The 16,129-nt window shown below is 39.9% G+C and overlaps 1 protein-coding gene across 11 annotated transcripts in view; it reads left to right on the top strand.

The window, feature by feature from the left end:
• The window catches only part of PTK2 (protein tyrosine kinase 2), a 190,225-nt gene that overhangs the window by 157,961 nt on the left and 16,135 nt on the right, over positions 1–16,129 (top strand). For 9 of the 11 annotated variants that reach the window (XM_088179820.1, XM_088179829.1, XM_088179818.1 and 6 more), the window contains 8 exons: positions 109–224; positions 1,051–1,151; positions 2,047–2,136; positions 3,411–3,615; positions 9,734–9,845; positions 12,146–12,232; positions 13,406–13,543; positions 14,849–14,980. In XM_088179820.1, the coding sequence (XP_088035946.1) occupies positions 109–224; positions 1,051–1,151; positions 2,047–2,136; positions 3,411–3,615; positions 9,734–9,845; positions 12,146–12,232; positions 13,406–13,543; positions 14,849–14,980 (981 nt within the window). Of the gene's footprint in view, positions 1–108; positions 225–1,050; positions 1,152–2,046; positions 2,137–3,410; positions 3,616–8,996; positions 9,074–9,733; positions 9,846–12,145; positions 12,233–13,405; positions 13,544–14,848; positions 14,981–16,129 lie in introns of those variants that run through there. The other 2 variants (XM_088179834.1, XM_088179837.1) reach the window with 2 other exon arrangements.

Here is a 16,129-nt window from a genome sequence, read left to right as displayed (position 1 = left end):
ATGCCCACTGATACTCGTGTAAACGTCACAATTTGAAGTTTGTTTTTTTCGGCTTTGTTACTTTCTTGTCCTAATTTCTTTCTCTTTTTTCCTCCTTGGTGTAAAAAGCTGAGGTCGTTTCTGCAAGTAAGGAAGTACAGCTTGGACCTGGCCTCTCTGATACTCTATGCTTACCAGCTTAGCACGGCTCTCGCCTACTTAGAGAGCAAAAGATTTGTACATAGGTAAGATTTCATACATATTTATCTGTTCCCGTCTATTTTTATATGTCACTGTTTAAAATTTTAGGGAGTGTCATTTTTGCAGAGGTTTCTACTAAAATTACACCCTTTTCAAGGGTGACACCTGCTGGTTCACTCCTGGATTGACTTTGGAGCTGATGCCAGATTTCAATCGGAATCATTTTCAGTTGTTGCTTTGTGGTTACAGTATTTTTTCAAGCTGTGAGTCAGCTGTAACCATTCAAATATAGAAAAGCAAAACAAGGGCAGATGGCTTCCTAAGGAAAGAGGAGGGGAAATAAAATATTTATAAAATACAAGTACTTGCTTAACCAGAAAATGAACCTAAAATTCCTTCATGGTGTGTTTTGAATTCTATTCCCTTGAATGTGAACATGAGTTTCTAGGGAGAAGAGGCTGTTCTTACTGTGTGCAACTAAGAGTTCACAGAATTCCAGTTACTAAGTACAATTAATTTTGAACTTAATCAATTCACTTGTGTTTAAATACTGACTATCTAATTCTGTATATGTATTGTGATAATGTATATGCAAACACTTGCATGTAAAGTAATAGCTATGCATAGACATGTAGATATTTATATTAAAACATTATAAATAAAAACAGGGGAGAAAAGGGGGCTCAGAGGGGATCTTACTGTTCTCTGCAATGAGAACTTGAGCTCCTTACTAGGAAACCTCATACAGGACTGTCATCTTAAACCAGTTCCTTACCTTTGCAGGGCAGGAGGTAAATTTTCTTCAGATGATGATACTTCACCACTTTATGTCTTGAAGTTACTAGAAATACTGTTTCTTCTGTTTGGCAGGGATATTGCTGCTAGAAATGTGCTGGTGTCTACCACTGACTGTGTGAAACTGGGTGACTTTGGTTTATCCCGATACATGGAAGACAGTACTTACTACAAAGGTGAGGTGACCTCTGGATCCCTCTTGCAGGCCAGTGAGAACACAGTTGATTCTCACATTATTGAAGAATTAACCAGATTTCTTTGGTCTAGCTGGTGCATTTTTTTAAAAAGGCAAGTTATTCAACAGTTTAATAATGGCAGTAAATTCTTATGTATTCTTAAGGAGAAGGATCACAAGGTGTGATTTAAGGTACAAAAAAGGGCAAATTCACATGTAGGTGCAGATGAATGCTGAGTTTGAATTGTCATTGTATGCTGCATACTTCAGATGCCATAAGACTAGAGAGATTCAGTACAAAACTATCTTTGAAGCCTGCTTTTTGCCCCATTTTGGATGGAATATTGAGCTTTGCTGTCTCCAGCAGCTGAGAGATGTCCTGCAGTGCCCAATAGGTGGGAAATGCAGCAGGAAAATAAAGATTGCATGTTGGGTACCAAACAGTAGCATTCTAAAGCTGGTGTATGTTATTAAACCATGAGTACATAAATCTCATCTTTAATATTTTTCTGGTTTCATACATTTTAAATTATCCATTATTTGTCCCCTTACACTCTGTTGTGTTTCCTCATTTCATTTGTCTCACTTTTCTGAGCTACATTTTATCTTTTTAATTGCTAAGAGGGGAAATAATAATTTCGACATGATCATTTCTTGGTGTGTTTTGGGGTTTGTTACTGGGGTCTTTAAGGGAGGATTGAGGGATTGTTATTATTATTTTGGGCTTTGTTGGTTCATTTCTCCATTTCATGTAAAGCCAGAGAGCCTTATGTATTGATATTTGAAGTACTTCACTGGAGATTGGTTTTGTCTGTGAATTATTTCACTGGGAACAGAATCTTTTTTTGAGCTCTGTAATGGGGATAACAGCCTGTCCTTTCTTGCCTTCCCTGTAGCTTCCAAAGGAAAATTACCCATCAAATGGATGGCTCCAGAGTCAATCAATTTCCGACGGTTTACCTCAGCTAGCGATGTGTGGATGTTTGGTAAGTGGAAACCAAGTGGGGAGGGTTCTTTGTGTCCTCTTGGACAAGTCCAGTGTTTCATTTCTACTGCTATAAATGAATGATTTCCAAATATTTATCACATTTTTTGCGGTGCATTCTGAAAATCCAGTTTCTTCCAGCATGTTTTCCACCTCTGTATTTTTGTTTTGTTTTCCTGCTCAGTAAGTCTGAAATTTCATGGGCCTCTTTACCTCTAGTAAGAATCTGAAAGACATGAAAGTGCAAGGAAATTAGCTCATAGTTATGACAGAGATTATTTTTGTCTATTGGTTTTGGGGGGTTTCTTTGTGTTATACCATTGTCATTTGCTTTTTCTCTGTTATACTTCAACTTTTTCTTTATATTGATACACATTTCACTGCTTAATGTGCAGATCATCATATGAGATATCAAATTTCCAGATCCATAATGCTAGATTCCCACTTAACTTGCCTGTTATAGCTCCCAGCCTCCTACAAAACACAACCAGAAGCTCATTAAATATAAGGGTAAATGGACATATCTTGAAACTTCAATCTTTTTTCCCAAATATACAGCATTTTATATTAATCTAATGTCCTGTGCTCAAACTGGTGCTGACTGCTGGCCTGTACAGACACAACACAACTGTGTTAGGGAACAAAAGTGATGAGACTTGAAATAAGAGCAGGACAGTTAAGAAAGAGTTCACCTTCTTTACTATTTAAAATTTGGATGTTTTTAAGTGAAGGGTTTATAATAATTTGAAGAAAACTCTAGTACTGTCAGAGTTAGAAAAATGAAGTCTGTGGAACGTTTTGGCCAATTCTAAAGTGTCAGACCATGTTCTTTTAATACATTTTCAATAGGAACTGGTTTATTACACATTTTCAGCACAAAAAATGGAGATCAATGCCAATGCTAAAAACCCTCTTAGTGAAAATGTACTCTACATGTCGAAACAAGCCAATTGGAAGGAGTCAGAGGGAAAAGCAAACACATTTTGCCTCGTAAGAGAGGAGATTTGAATATGAGCAAGCACTGGTTTAGGGCAGGTAAAAGAGAGTGTGAGCCAGCTCTGGGTCACTCTGCCTCATCAGTAGGTGAGGCTGGTGCCGTGTGTGTGATCCTGCTGCAGTCACTCCTCTGCTGCAGGTAAGTCCAAACCAATTCCCTGGTTATATAGTTTGGAAGAAATCCAAATTATTAGTACAAAATAGAGGCTTGTTTCTCTTTTGCCAGGTCTCACAGTTTGCTCACAGTGAAGAAAATGTGTTTTTGTGTGTGTTCCTCAGGTGTGTGTATGTGGGAGATCCTCATGCACGGGGTAAAGCCCTTCCAGGGAGTGAAGAACAATGATGTGATTGGGCGGATCGAGAACGGTGAGCGGCTCCCAATGCCTCCAAACTGCCCTCCCACCCTCTACAGCCTTATGACCAAGTGCTGGGCCTACGACCCCAGCAGGAGACCCAGGTTTACTGAACTTAAAGCACAACTCAGGTAGGGTTTGACTTCTGAGAGGTCATTTCCTTTGTTCAGAAATACTTCTTTGCACTTAATCTTCTGTTACAGTGATGTGGTTCTGTGGAAAATACGAGGCACGGTGTTTTGAGTTTTTATCTTCAGTCAGCCAGGTTGTTGCTGGGCCTTATCTGGTAGAGAAAATGAGATTAGGCAGTAAATTCAAATAACTGGAAATATGAATCACCACCTTTCTCTCCCAAGAAAAACTCCACGTTTTACTAGCAATTTGTTTGTAATTTTAGCTACAATCCTTGGGGAAGGAGGTAGAAAGAATTTAGAGTGATTATCTAAACAAACATGCTGTGAGCTTCTGGGGTAGAGATGTATCTTAAATGAATGAAGCATCAGGTGAGTGCTGTTGGAAGTTATTTTCATGACATGTAGCACAGTGGTTGCACAGTCACGACTGTCACAGGGCAGTTGCAGAGCCTGCAGTAAATGCAGCACCTTAGATAGAAATTCCTTTGCCCTTTGTAAACCAGGATATAAATTAACTGTGTTTGTCTTGGAATGAGTGTGGGCACACACCTTGCAGAGCAGTCTAAATTCACACCTTAGTTTATTCTGCAGTAATATATTTTATTACTGTGTCTGTATCACCATTTCACCAGCCCAAAGTAGGAGGGATATTTAAGCTTTGAAACATCACTGAGATAATGTGGAGGCACATTTGATATTTGTGACCAAATTGGGTCACAAATACTATGACTTTTGGATTTCATGACTGCTCAGGATGTGTTTTGCATAAGTCAGTACAAGCTGTGAGTAACAGTTAGTTGGGGATGCACTATGACAGTCCACACTGGGAATTCTTGTAAATCATTGCTGAATTCTTTGGTTTTACTTCAGGTTTTGTTTTAAAGCTGTGCTTTGTGTCATGTTTTATTTTCACAGTATCATGTTTTTGCTGTCACTGAATGTTCATGGTTCAAGATAATTCACTAGTGGTTAAAATGAGAGACAATTTGAATATAATTATGATGCTGTCTCAGAGCTGCTGTATGGAGAACTTAAAGACTTTAAAGTTCTTTCCTATTTCTTAAAATTTAATTTCTTTAAAATTTCCTATTTCTTAAAAGTTCCACTATCTGTTACTCTGGAAATTCCTGTGTAGACTAATAATTTGTAGAACTAAGGAAAGTCTTACCCTTCTCACCGATAACTTCCCATCCTTTTGAACTGTGAGAAGTTAACACAAAGGGAGGAATGTCAAGGCTCGGTAAGGATTGCAAGAAAAACATTTGACGCAGTTGTGTGATTTGGGAAAATAGGTGGAAATTGACAATTCACTTGCTTTTTCTCTCTTTTTGGCTCTGAAAGTTCAGGATGATTGATAATTTGCAGTCAGGTTGTACTGTTAACTTAAAGCTGGTTGGCATAGATGAGAATGAAGCCCTAAAAACTGGAAGGTGGCTGTGGTGTGTAAACCCAAGCAGGGGCGAGTATCTCACCAGGAAGAAAAGAGGATGAGTAAATTCAGTGTGTCCAAGAGGCTGGCTCTCCTCACAGCCAGGACATGCAGCAAGGCAGGGTCGCGTTGGTTACACATCAAAATGTTTCCCAGTGTGCGTGGGTGAGCTCTGAAACTGGTCACCCAGAAAGACTCTGGAATTTCCATGCTGGCAGACTTTCAGGTTTTGATTGGAAAATGCTCAGAGCACCTGGCCCTTGCTGTGCAGGGAGCCCAGCTTCACCAGGAGATCAGACCTGAGATCTTCAGGCACCCCTTCCTTCTCATTCTGTGTGAAAAGGGCACCCAGTGTGGAGAGGTGTTTGTCCCTCTGGGTCATGCTGGGAGATTTGAAGCATTATTTATAGGGCAGCCTCTCTCCTGGGGACACTGCAACCCTAAAATCCAGTTTTTACTCTGTTCCCACCAAAGCAAGGAGCTTTCTGCCTCTCCAAACTGGTGACCTTTATCTCCCAAATTTAGGCAACATGGTTGTCCTTAGGGCTGCTTTTTGCTGCTCCAGACAGAGCCAGCCTCTCACTGGAAAGGTTGCCAGTTCCCTGATGATGAGGCAGTCTCAGGCAGCTAGGGAAGATTGGGTTTCAGAACTCAAATTCCCATGAACTTGCAAAAACAAGCCATTTCCCTGGTGGCCTTTCCCTGCGGTGTTGCTGCTGCTCGCTCTGGATGCTGTCCAGAGTAGTTTCAAGCTGAGAGCAGACTGGATGTTTGCATGGAGCCAGATACAGCACTGCAGCATTCATTCCTCTCTGGTTTAATGAAAAAAAAACTCCATGGCTTTGGGAAAAGTCTTCTGCATCTGGAATAGCATTGATGAGAGCATAAGCATTTCACGTGCTCTCTGTTATTTTTCCCGTTTCATAGTAACAGCTGCTTTGCCCAAACTGAATTTGCAGCTGATTGTGCAAGGCAAAGGTGCTGATTTCTGCACAATTTATGTACTGTTATTTGTTGCTACATATGAATTTAAGTACTGTTATTAGAGTAGTAATTTTATAGCATTTGATCTGTCTGAAGTGGATGTGGTTGAGTCAGTCTTCCCAGCAAACACAGAAACAAATGGGTGGATTGTGGATTTCCAAATGTAATTTATCCTTGCATTCCAGGTCCCTTTTTCAAGTGGTGGAGGGGGGTTAAAAGTCAGATTAGGTCAGGACAGTGAGGTGCTGCCCTGCTACTCCTGCAATTCTGACTTGGTCAGAATTAAAATATAGGATATTTTTAATTGGGAAGTGTCTGTTGCCTTGCTGTTTTTTTGCAGAAGAGATGTTTTGTCTTGCGGTACATGGTAAATTATATAAAAGGATTTTAATTTTAAACTTTCAAATTAATGTCGTTTCATGAGATTTTTTTCACTGTGTCATGGAATAAATTTTGTTTAAAGTACCTTTCATGAACCTGTTCTGCTACAAATAGCAAAATAAGGAGCAGTTGTGTCATTGCAGAGGTGAGAGTGTCACTGTGGCCCATTGTTGGTCACAGGTTTTAACAGAGAGCTTGACCCCACTGGCATCCTGGGGCTTCAGGCCACATTGAAACAGCTCTAAAAAGAATGGAGGGAAAAAAGAGACAGATTCTATGCTCTTACAGTCTGGTTTTATGACAACAGAGATAATTAACTGATGAGAACTGGACTTGAGCCTTTTTGTCACTGCATTTGATGTAGATCCTGAAAAGTTGCTTATAAATGAAAACTGTTAAGACTGAGGGCAGTTTGAGTCCTCTTTTATGGCATTCTGACAAAAAAATACTATAACACATACTTCAAATACATGATGGAGGCTGCAAAATGCTTTTGCTATTCTTCTGTTCTTTGCCTGGGACCATTAGGAATAGTCCATAATCCATATAAAATTGCTTCCATATTAGAGCAATATGTGCAAGTATATTTCTCTGCATCCAACTTTGTCTTTCTGGTGGCAGAGAGAAAGAAAGAAGCTGCTTGTTGGGGGTCAGCACTTACTGCAGGTTCCCACAGCACTGTAGCAGGAGACACTGGTGCTGCTGTGCCTTTTGGAATATGAGGATGGAGTTTAGTATTTTAAATATTCATACACTGAAGGTCCCCATAAATGTTTCCTTTTTGCTGTCACAGGACAATTTCAGTAAAAAGTTCTTTGTAAATTAAGTAAGTTTATCAATTATGCAAACTTTTAATAATTGAGATTTTTCTTGAGCCTTCACCTCGCCGAAAAGCTGAGTTAAATTCGTCTGTGCTACCTCAAGGTTTGCTAGGGAAGCCATAGGGATAGAATTTTCTGCTAGCTCCTCTTTGCTGCTAAAAATATGTACACTTTGGGAAAATATGCCTAGATCTGACTTCTCCTGACCTTCTGCAAATTCTAATAAACTGTTCAGAGAACTTGAGCAGCTGCACTGAGGAAACGTCAGAAATATCTCTTGGCACACTCTTCCTTCATCCACAGACCGGTCTTCCCTTTGTGAAAACAAAGACCTTTCTGTGAGTCATTTATATTCCTTGTGGTTTTTTCGAGTAGTGCTTCTCTGAGGCATTTCTATTTTATATTCTTGTCAGCAGAATCAAGGGCATCCAAGTACAGATGCTGCTGCAGCCCATGAGCCTCTGACCAGGCTGCTCTGGGCTGCTGGGAAAGAACCTCCTGATGGCACGGGCTAGTAGGAGAGCAGGGAGGATGAACTGCAGTTGTAAGGCAAAAAGCTGAGCCTGTGTTAAGAAAAAGAAGTAATTTCAAAAGAAATTTGTCACTTCTGGTGATACAAGCTGATGGTGTTGCACACTTGGGCACCACAGATAAAATGGCTTTGATAGCAAAGCAGAGAGAGGTACTGGGGTTTCATTCCTTTTTATGGAAAACCAGGACTGTGCTGTGACAAATTCCACACATGGCCCCTAATTGTCAATAAGCCATCTCTAAATTTAGCCAGCTACTACCAGCCAACTCCATTTGATTCTTTAGCTCAGATTAGAGCAATTGCTGTATCAACAGCTTGGTAAAAATCTATGTTTTACTCATTTCTCATTCATTAATCTAGGCAGTTTGGCTTTTTTGGTCTTGTTTTGTTGTGGGTTTTTTTAATCCAGAGGTCTTGTCTTGAAAGATGATAATCTGGTTCATGGCTCTGGTTGCATGTTGGCTGCTTTCTCTTTTTTTCTTTTTATTCTACATAAAAACTTGGGGTACCTGAAGTGTGAGATAGCTTTAAAGCAAGGGTTTTATGCCAATTCTTCATGGGTTCAAGTAGGAAATCTTGCATTTTCCTTATTCTGAAGGGAGAGGTAAAATAGAAGGATTCTCTCTCCATTCCTTCTGTTGGGCTGTAGCTGTGTTTCCATGGTAGTTCTAGCAAACTTGTCTTGCAAATAACTTATCTGATTTTGCTTTTGTTCCACATTCTTGTGTTGCTTCAGCAATGATGGATTGAAATTGCAGCAATAGTTATAAACTTGATTTAGCTGCAGTGAGACGAGATGACTTCTCTGCTTTTTAGAAGTGGCATAGTTTGGGGTTTTTTTGGCTGAGTAAGGAAAAGCAGAGTTCTTGTCTCCAGCAGGAATTTATTCTTGAAATAAGCAGTGAAGTTACACGATGAGAATAGATGGCTGGAGTTGATCTCATCCCCTGAATGAGTAATTCTGGGTGGTTGTTTAGCAGACTGAACAGGAGATTATAAACTCAGAACTTAGCTTTGTTTCTGGAAACTCCTGAGTGATAAAGAAGCTGGAGTAGCTCCTCCACAGGATTGTCTTTACCCTGGGGACAGCGATATGGAAATAATCTGCCCTGCTCACATCTCCAGACTGTCCGCGTAGCGTGCGGCTCCAAGGAATTGGCAGCTCCCTCTTTCAAAGCTTCTGAGTATTTTTCAAATGGCAAATATCCAACATTAATAAGCCACATAGCAGAGCTGGGAGGAGGCTGGCTGTGGGGGCAGCAGGAGCACGTTCAGCTTCAAACAGGCTTTTTAATAGTCAGAACAGTGGTAAGTAGCAAACTGGTTTTACTACTGTCTTGTACTTTGTGAAAATGCAGCCTTTTGACCTGAATGCTTAGAAGCTGAGTGAATACTGTCAGATCTTTCTGTTTTGCTAAATTGCTTTGCTGAATGTGTTCCTGGTTAGGCTGAAATGTAAGAGCTGAAGAAGTATTTTTGACTGCTTTCTTTAAAAAAGAAGAAAAAGAATAATCCCAGTGATCTGGAGCTCTTTGAGTTTCAGTAAAGAACATTTTCAGTTTGTTTTGAACCTTTGCAGCAGTTCAGTAGAATATTTTCTTGTGAAGATTAAGCTTTCATGCAAGTAAGTGCTTGATTGATTGTCTTTGAGGACTTCTCTGTGTAATCGCACTTAAAAAGAACTGTTACGGAAAAAAATTTGTGTGCAAGATCAGCCACAGCTTTCTGAAAATTTGATGCTGTTTTTGTTGTTAAAAGCATTCTGGTAATCCTACAGAAATATTTCTTCCTGATACTGGTTTTCAGACACAAAACTAGTGTATGTAAAAGAAGTTTGGCTTTCGGTAATTTTATAGCATTTCAAGTTAAGTACTGTTTATTAGTCTGAAAAAAATGCAAGAGCTGTTGGGAGAGGTTTGTCAGTCACTGAAACTGGAGTTTTACTTGGTTACAATATGTTTTCCTTAGTACAATACTGGAGGAAGAGAAGCTGCAGCAAGAAGAACGAATGAGAATGGAATCCAGGCGACAAGTCACGGTATCCTGGGACTCAGGAGGATCAGATGAAGCTCCTCCCAAGGTAGCTAAGACTGCAAATTACGTGTGTTTTAAAAAAACAAACATAAACTTTCTTCTTATTCCGTTTATTTCTTCAAAGCCGGCCCTGATGGGTTGGTTCAAACCACGGCATTTGGGCCAGTTCTGTTTTCATCTGGGAATCCTTGCCTGAAATGACCCAGCTCTGCTTGAGCTGTGCTTAGAACTGATCTGTGCTGTGATAACTGCATTAAAGATTTTCTGTTTCTTCTTTAAATTGTAAAAGACACCCACAGCTGTACAAAACTGTCTCCTGGTCTTTCCTTTTCCTTCTTTCTTGTAGCACTCTTGTATATTGTAGGCTAATGAGCTCTCAGGCCAGCGTGAAGTTTATTAATAACACATTAGTGACAGAACAGAAGTCAGCTAATTGCATTTTCCTTCCTCTGGACAGAAGATTAGGGATTTGTTTCCAAGGAACGTACGTGGTTTAGTTTCTGCTTCATTTCTGTGCTGTTTGGATGTCACTGATGGGTTCTGCAGCTGTGGGAGTCCAACCTCACCAGTTGCTGAGTGCTCTTCCCTCTCAGTGACTTGTCTGCTTCCCCTCAGAGCTATTTTTGCAAGTTGTTACTCGAAAGTTTGAGCCTGTATTTTGAAGAATTTAATTTTTGTGCAGTCACCACTGTATTGTCTGTGTCCTGATAGCTTGTGGTGAATTCCTGGCGCTCCCAGCTTCTGGAGCTGATAATAATTCCAGGGGTACTTGTGCTGCACACATTCCCCAGCACTCATAGAGAGGCAACTTTTTCTTTTTGGTTGGTTTTGGTTGGTTTTGGTTTGAGGAGAGAGGGAGGGTTTGTGTGTGTTTGGGGGTTTTGGGGTGTTTTTCTCTCCATTTCCAGGCTATTCCAGATTCCTGAGCTTAGTTCTGCATTTTGATTGCAGTGGAATTGCTGCTTTTATTTCAGAGTTAGAAATAGCAGACAATCTATCAACCTGTTCAGTCATCTGATCTGAATTGGCAGGATTTGGTGTTTACCTAAACAGACAATGTTCCAAGTTACAGAAGCAGATAAACTGCATAAATTGGACCAGTATAATGCTTAATTTGAAGTGAGCACCTTTGTGTGTGATGTATGAACTGAAACACTTGACCAAAGGTGTGTTAAAAATGCAGTTAATTCTGCCACTGGAGAGAATCTGTTTTGAGGGGGTTGCTATGTCCTCACTGTATTTCTGATGCTGTTGTTGGTTAAGTTTTTTAATACATTTCTTTTGTGTAAAATATGGATGTGCTTAATAATGGCATCGGAACAAGTGGAATATTGTAGGTATGAGGTATTAAGTGTCTCTTTTATTATTATCTAATTTTCTAATATGACAACTGATTTTTTAATTCTTCTAATGATTCATTGCAAGAGTTGCAGATTGTTACAGTCTGAAACTCTTACACATCCTCAAACAATTACCAGTTCTCACAGTCCATACTATGAAATCACTTGTATCTCACAGTGATATTTCTGTTAGAAACCTAAGGCAGAAAACATCCTAGTCCAGAATTTTTTTCATCAAGCAGTGATAAATTCTGCAGTCCCCAGTTAGTGTGGTTGCCTTTAGCTGCCAGAAGGACGGGGAGAGAGCCCTTTGCAGAATTAGGAAGTTCAGGGTTTTTTTTCCTCTGGTTGATTTTTCTCCTCCTGAAATACCCAGCAGTGCTGTTCCTTATTCAAAAAGAAACCCTCAGCTATACCTTTGGAGATTCAGAATATGATCAAAAGCACTTGCCATGTTGAGGTAATTAGTTACACAGAAGTTAATTATCAGAACTAACTTTATACCTCAGAATACCACATGGAAATACCCATGCAGATAAATCCATTTGGTTTGTGTTATTCTTACTGAAGCAAAAGAATTTACTTTTGGGAACAGTCACAAAAGCAACAGATTAACAGCAAAAATTGGAAACAAGGCTGTATTGCACCTGGAATTTGATTTAAGACTTACATTCTTAGACGGTGTTCTCCAGAGTTAAACAGAACAGAGCAGGTCATTTAGTGCAAGCAATTAAATAAACACAAAGAATTCACAGAGCAACCATTATTTATTGACATAGTGAGCAAACAATTCAGCTGCATCCATTGCCAAGCAAAAATGGAGGAAAACTTAATTTTAGTTGTGTAAAAAAAGTGTTTGTAATTACAGAAAATCTGTTTTGGGTTTTGTTTTTTGGGGTTTTTTTTGACGTTTGCCAAACCTGTAAATGTTTGTCTCAGTGACACATAATTTTCTGGTTTTAGTTGTGTGTGTTTAATGATTCTAAAAATTCCTTTTTGTTTACAGCCCAGTAGACCTGGTTACCCCAGTCCCAGATCCAGTGAAGGGTTTTATCCAAGTCCACAGCACATGGTACAGCCAAATCATTACCAGGTATTGCATTTAATGCTGTGCATGTAGTTTTTTTACATATGTGGGTTCTCTATCTTAGATGCAGCTGGTGGGATTGATGCACTTCTTACATGGTTTATTTTAATTCAGTTCTGTTCAATGAGTTTTGTTCTGCATTAAAAAGCCCCCAGACTGAGCCTGGTAGGTTTACTCCAGATGGCAAATATTTCCACATCTGATGTGTTTCTCAGATTCCTGAAACTGCAGTGAAACACATCAGACATTTCCATATTTATTGAAGGAATGTGGTGTTCATGTTAACGTTTGTGCTGAGCTATGAAATCACTTGCTTTACAAAATGGCATTAACTGGGGGCCTTTCCTTGGGGTCATTGGTATTTTATTGTCTGTGTCCTGATAGCTGCTGCCCTTAGCTCTATCACGTTGTATACTCACAGGTTTTGCTTTCCTTCCTAAAACTGCTGAAGAAATTCAGAAAAAAAGTTTGTCTTTAGAGGACTTTGAGCAATTTTAGGTTTGTTCAAGGCTCATATTACAGCTGTCTCAGTCAAGGGGATTTTTTTTCCATGAAGGGAGGGAGGTTTTCATTAATTTAATAAGTACTTCAGGCTCATTAAAACTACTTGGATTTTCCTGAGGAGAAGTTCCAGGCCACTCAGCTCAGCACACTAATTACATGCTGCCACTCAAGCCTTAAGCCTATAAGATACAGCAGGGGGTACATTTTTATGGGGCTCTGTAGGGTGATGTTTGCAGGCTCCTATTAACTGGAACATGAGCTCTGCATGTGTAGCTTTTACATATGTATTTATAGATTTAGTTTTGTCCTCAGAGGACTTTGATCTCCTTGACTGCAGAGGTTAGAGTATGCTCTGGTGCTGCTGGTTTGACAGGCACCATAAATACTTACCCTCAAAAGTTGTATTTCTGTACTGTTGCAGTTATTCTAAAATAGTTGTGTTATGATGGGCATCCTCAAAGCCTTCAAACAGAGGTGTCATATTTTGGCTCAGCTTCCTTCTTTTGATGTTGCCTCCCCTTCTTCCTCCCAGTGACTGCTTGAATTGAGTCATTTCTGTGCTTTTATGTTTGTTGTCTTGGAGGGGATGTTTTCGTTATGGGGAAGCACAAGTCTTACTGATATCTCTGTTTTTCTCTTTGTTTTTGCCTGTGTGGGGTTTTTTGCCCCCTAAAGGTGTCTGGCTACCCTGGTTCTCATGGGATACCAGCCATGGCAGGCAGCATTTATCCTGGGCAGGCTTCTCTCCTGGATCAAGCAGATTCCTGGAACCATCGGCCTCAGGAAATATCAGTGTGGCAGCCAAACATGGAGGTATGGGATCTGACACATCCCTTACTGTGTTCTGTACAGTTAACACACCTTTTGTTACTATAAATTGTATTACTTTTATTATTTAGGTACATCTGTTATAGGAAAACTGAGTTTTTCTGGTGCTTTTAAAATTACCTCACTGCAGTGGACTGGGAGTCAGGACTGAATTATTTTCTAAAAGAATCCTTCTGTGTGAGGCTGGGCATGAAGTGTCACTTCACATGAATTCTTGATGAAGTTGTTACTACTTATCTTAACAGAGTGATAGCAAATATTTGGTGTTTGTTAAGAGAAGGCTTTACTGGAAGTTGGTGCTGTTCACAGGGATGGCAACACTCATGTGAAAACACCTTTTGGGAGATACCCAGGACAGCTGAAGGATTGAGGTTTCTTTGTAGCTTACCCAGAAGAGAAACTGAAATGGTCTGGAAGACTGTTCCTGAGCTGAATTCCTTCTGGGTGCTTTCCAGCCTGTTATGATTGCACTGAGCTGCTGAGGAACATCAGTTTAATTCCCCCCTTAACCTTCTGGGTTTTTTTTCTGTTCTCCAATGTTGTACACTTTTTTATTCCATTTTTTCTTTCCACAAAGATTAAGTTTGTGCAGCTTCTTTCTTAAATGTTTTTTCTCTCACCAGCTCTATTCCCTGTGCTGTGTTCCTTATAAACTTTTAAGCAATCTCTGAGACTTACCTGTTAAATACAAGGAAATTTGTTACCAAATTTCCCTTGGCTTTTTAAAAAATGTTAATTTATACACTTATTTCCTAATGATTTCCAGACAGCATTGGGGTATGGTATGTGGAGTATTTGTAAGCTTAAGAAAGGCATAAATATTTGTGGTCAAGAATTCATTAAAAAATGTTTTTGTGTCGTGCTTTGCCACTGTTGGCTAACACTGAGTAGTATGTTTGTTTTAATTAAAAAAAAAATCATCTTGTAGCCTCTAACAACTGGATGGTTACATTATTGCTCAAGACCAAGAAAACAAAATTGATAAGTCTGGTTTTGCTGTCTAGCTTAAATGAAGTGCAATACAGGAAGTGACAATGTTGCTGAAAACAGAACAGAATCTTACAAATCTTTTTTGGTTGCAGTGACTAAGAGCAGGGCAGATAAAAACTTTAGGGCTGGAAAGAGTTTCTTCCACTGCTCTGCTTCACATTTTCAGGAGCTGAAGAAACTGCTTGGCTGCTGTGAAAAATTAACTTCTAAAAAACTTTCCTTTTATAATCTCTTAAGTTCTTGCACGTGTTCATACAAATTTTAAATTGTGAGACTGAATAAACTTACTGTGGATTGTAGGATTCAGGCACTTTGGACATCCGAGGGATGAGCCAGGTTCTCCCCACACACCTCATGGAGGAGAGGTTGATACGACAGCAACAGGAGATGGAGGAAGATCAGCGCTGGCTTGAAAAAGAAGAACGATTCCTGGTAACTCTTTGTTTCACAGAGCTTCTTAATTGCTCCTGATTTTTGTTTTTGTATTGCAGCTGGCTAAAACTGGTCACTTCAGTGAAATGAGAAAATTTACAGACAACAGAACCCCCAGAATGTGGGTTTGGAAACAGGTTTTAAAATAAGTGGTTGGCTAGTGAGAACTGTGTTTCAGATATCTTGAACAGCTGTGGCTTTTGGTGAATCTCATTTTATCCAGTTGAGTGTTTGTGTGTGGGAAGTTGTGAGTGTAATTCTGTGCCCATCTGGAGGTTGCCTGTTTGTTCTTACATAGAAGTATCTGTGTGTACTCTACCCCTAAAAAAGATGTAACCATCAGCCCTGGCTGTGCTGAGAGTTGTTCCCAGTCCTGCCCTGGAGGAATAATGGCATATATTAGTGGGAAGAAATAATATAAGAGAGAGCTCTGTGTGTAGGGGAAAAGCTCTGAACTTCACCACGAGAAGAAGAAGAAATCATTGGTAAGGGGATCTTCTGATGCTGTTTCTCTGCAATTCCACAGTTCCTTGCTGTCAGTGCCACTGGAGAATGTTTTTCTGGTTCAGCTCTGGCTTCCCAGTTGTCAAAATTCCGGTTGTGTGTTAAATTGTTCCCACTTGAGGCTGATGGATACAGATGGTGGAGAAGGTGGGAGTAGAATGTAACCAGGAGGGACTGGGGAATAATTTGCAGTGCTGTAGTGTGGGTTGTGACAGACAGCAGTCCTGTACTTGATCTTTGACATATTTCAAGGAATGTTTCAGTTTGGAAATCTCCTGTGTTGTAGCTACTGGTAGATGCCCCATGTCCAGGACATGTTCTGGCTGACATCCATGCTGTGCCTGAGCTAAGAAGTGGCTTTTGATTAATGAATGTTGAAACTGATTTTCTTCTAAGTCCACTTGAGAACTTGCAGTTTCCCAGTGGGATGACAGCAAACAAACCACTGTGCCCAGATTGCTTGGTCTGAAGAGAGGGAGGGGAAAGGAAAATTTCTTCCCTAATTTAGACATTAGCTTTTCCAGTCTTGTGTGGCATCAGTTGCTTGTGACCTACACAACCCAGGAGGTCAAACTCATCCCACTGAAAGTTTAAAGATGGTCAGGAACTTTTCATGGAATCAGTGTGCTTTCTGGGAATGAGGCA

This window comes from Sturnus vulgaris, chromosome 1 (assembly GCF_052056855.1).
Source record: "Sturnus vulgaris isolate bStuVul1 chromosome 1, bStuVul1.hap1, whole genome shotgun sequence".
Taxonomy (NCBI): domain Eukaryota; kingdom Metazoa; phylum Chordata; class Aves; order Passeriformes; family Sturnidae; genus Sturnus; species Sturnus vulgaris.
Note: the sequence above shows the minus strand (reverse complement) of the source record. Positions and strands in the feature narration are given on the sequence as shown.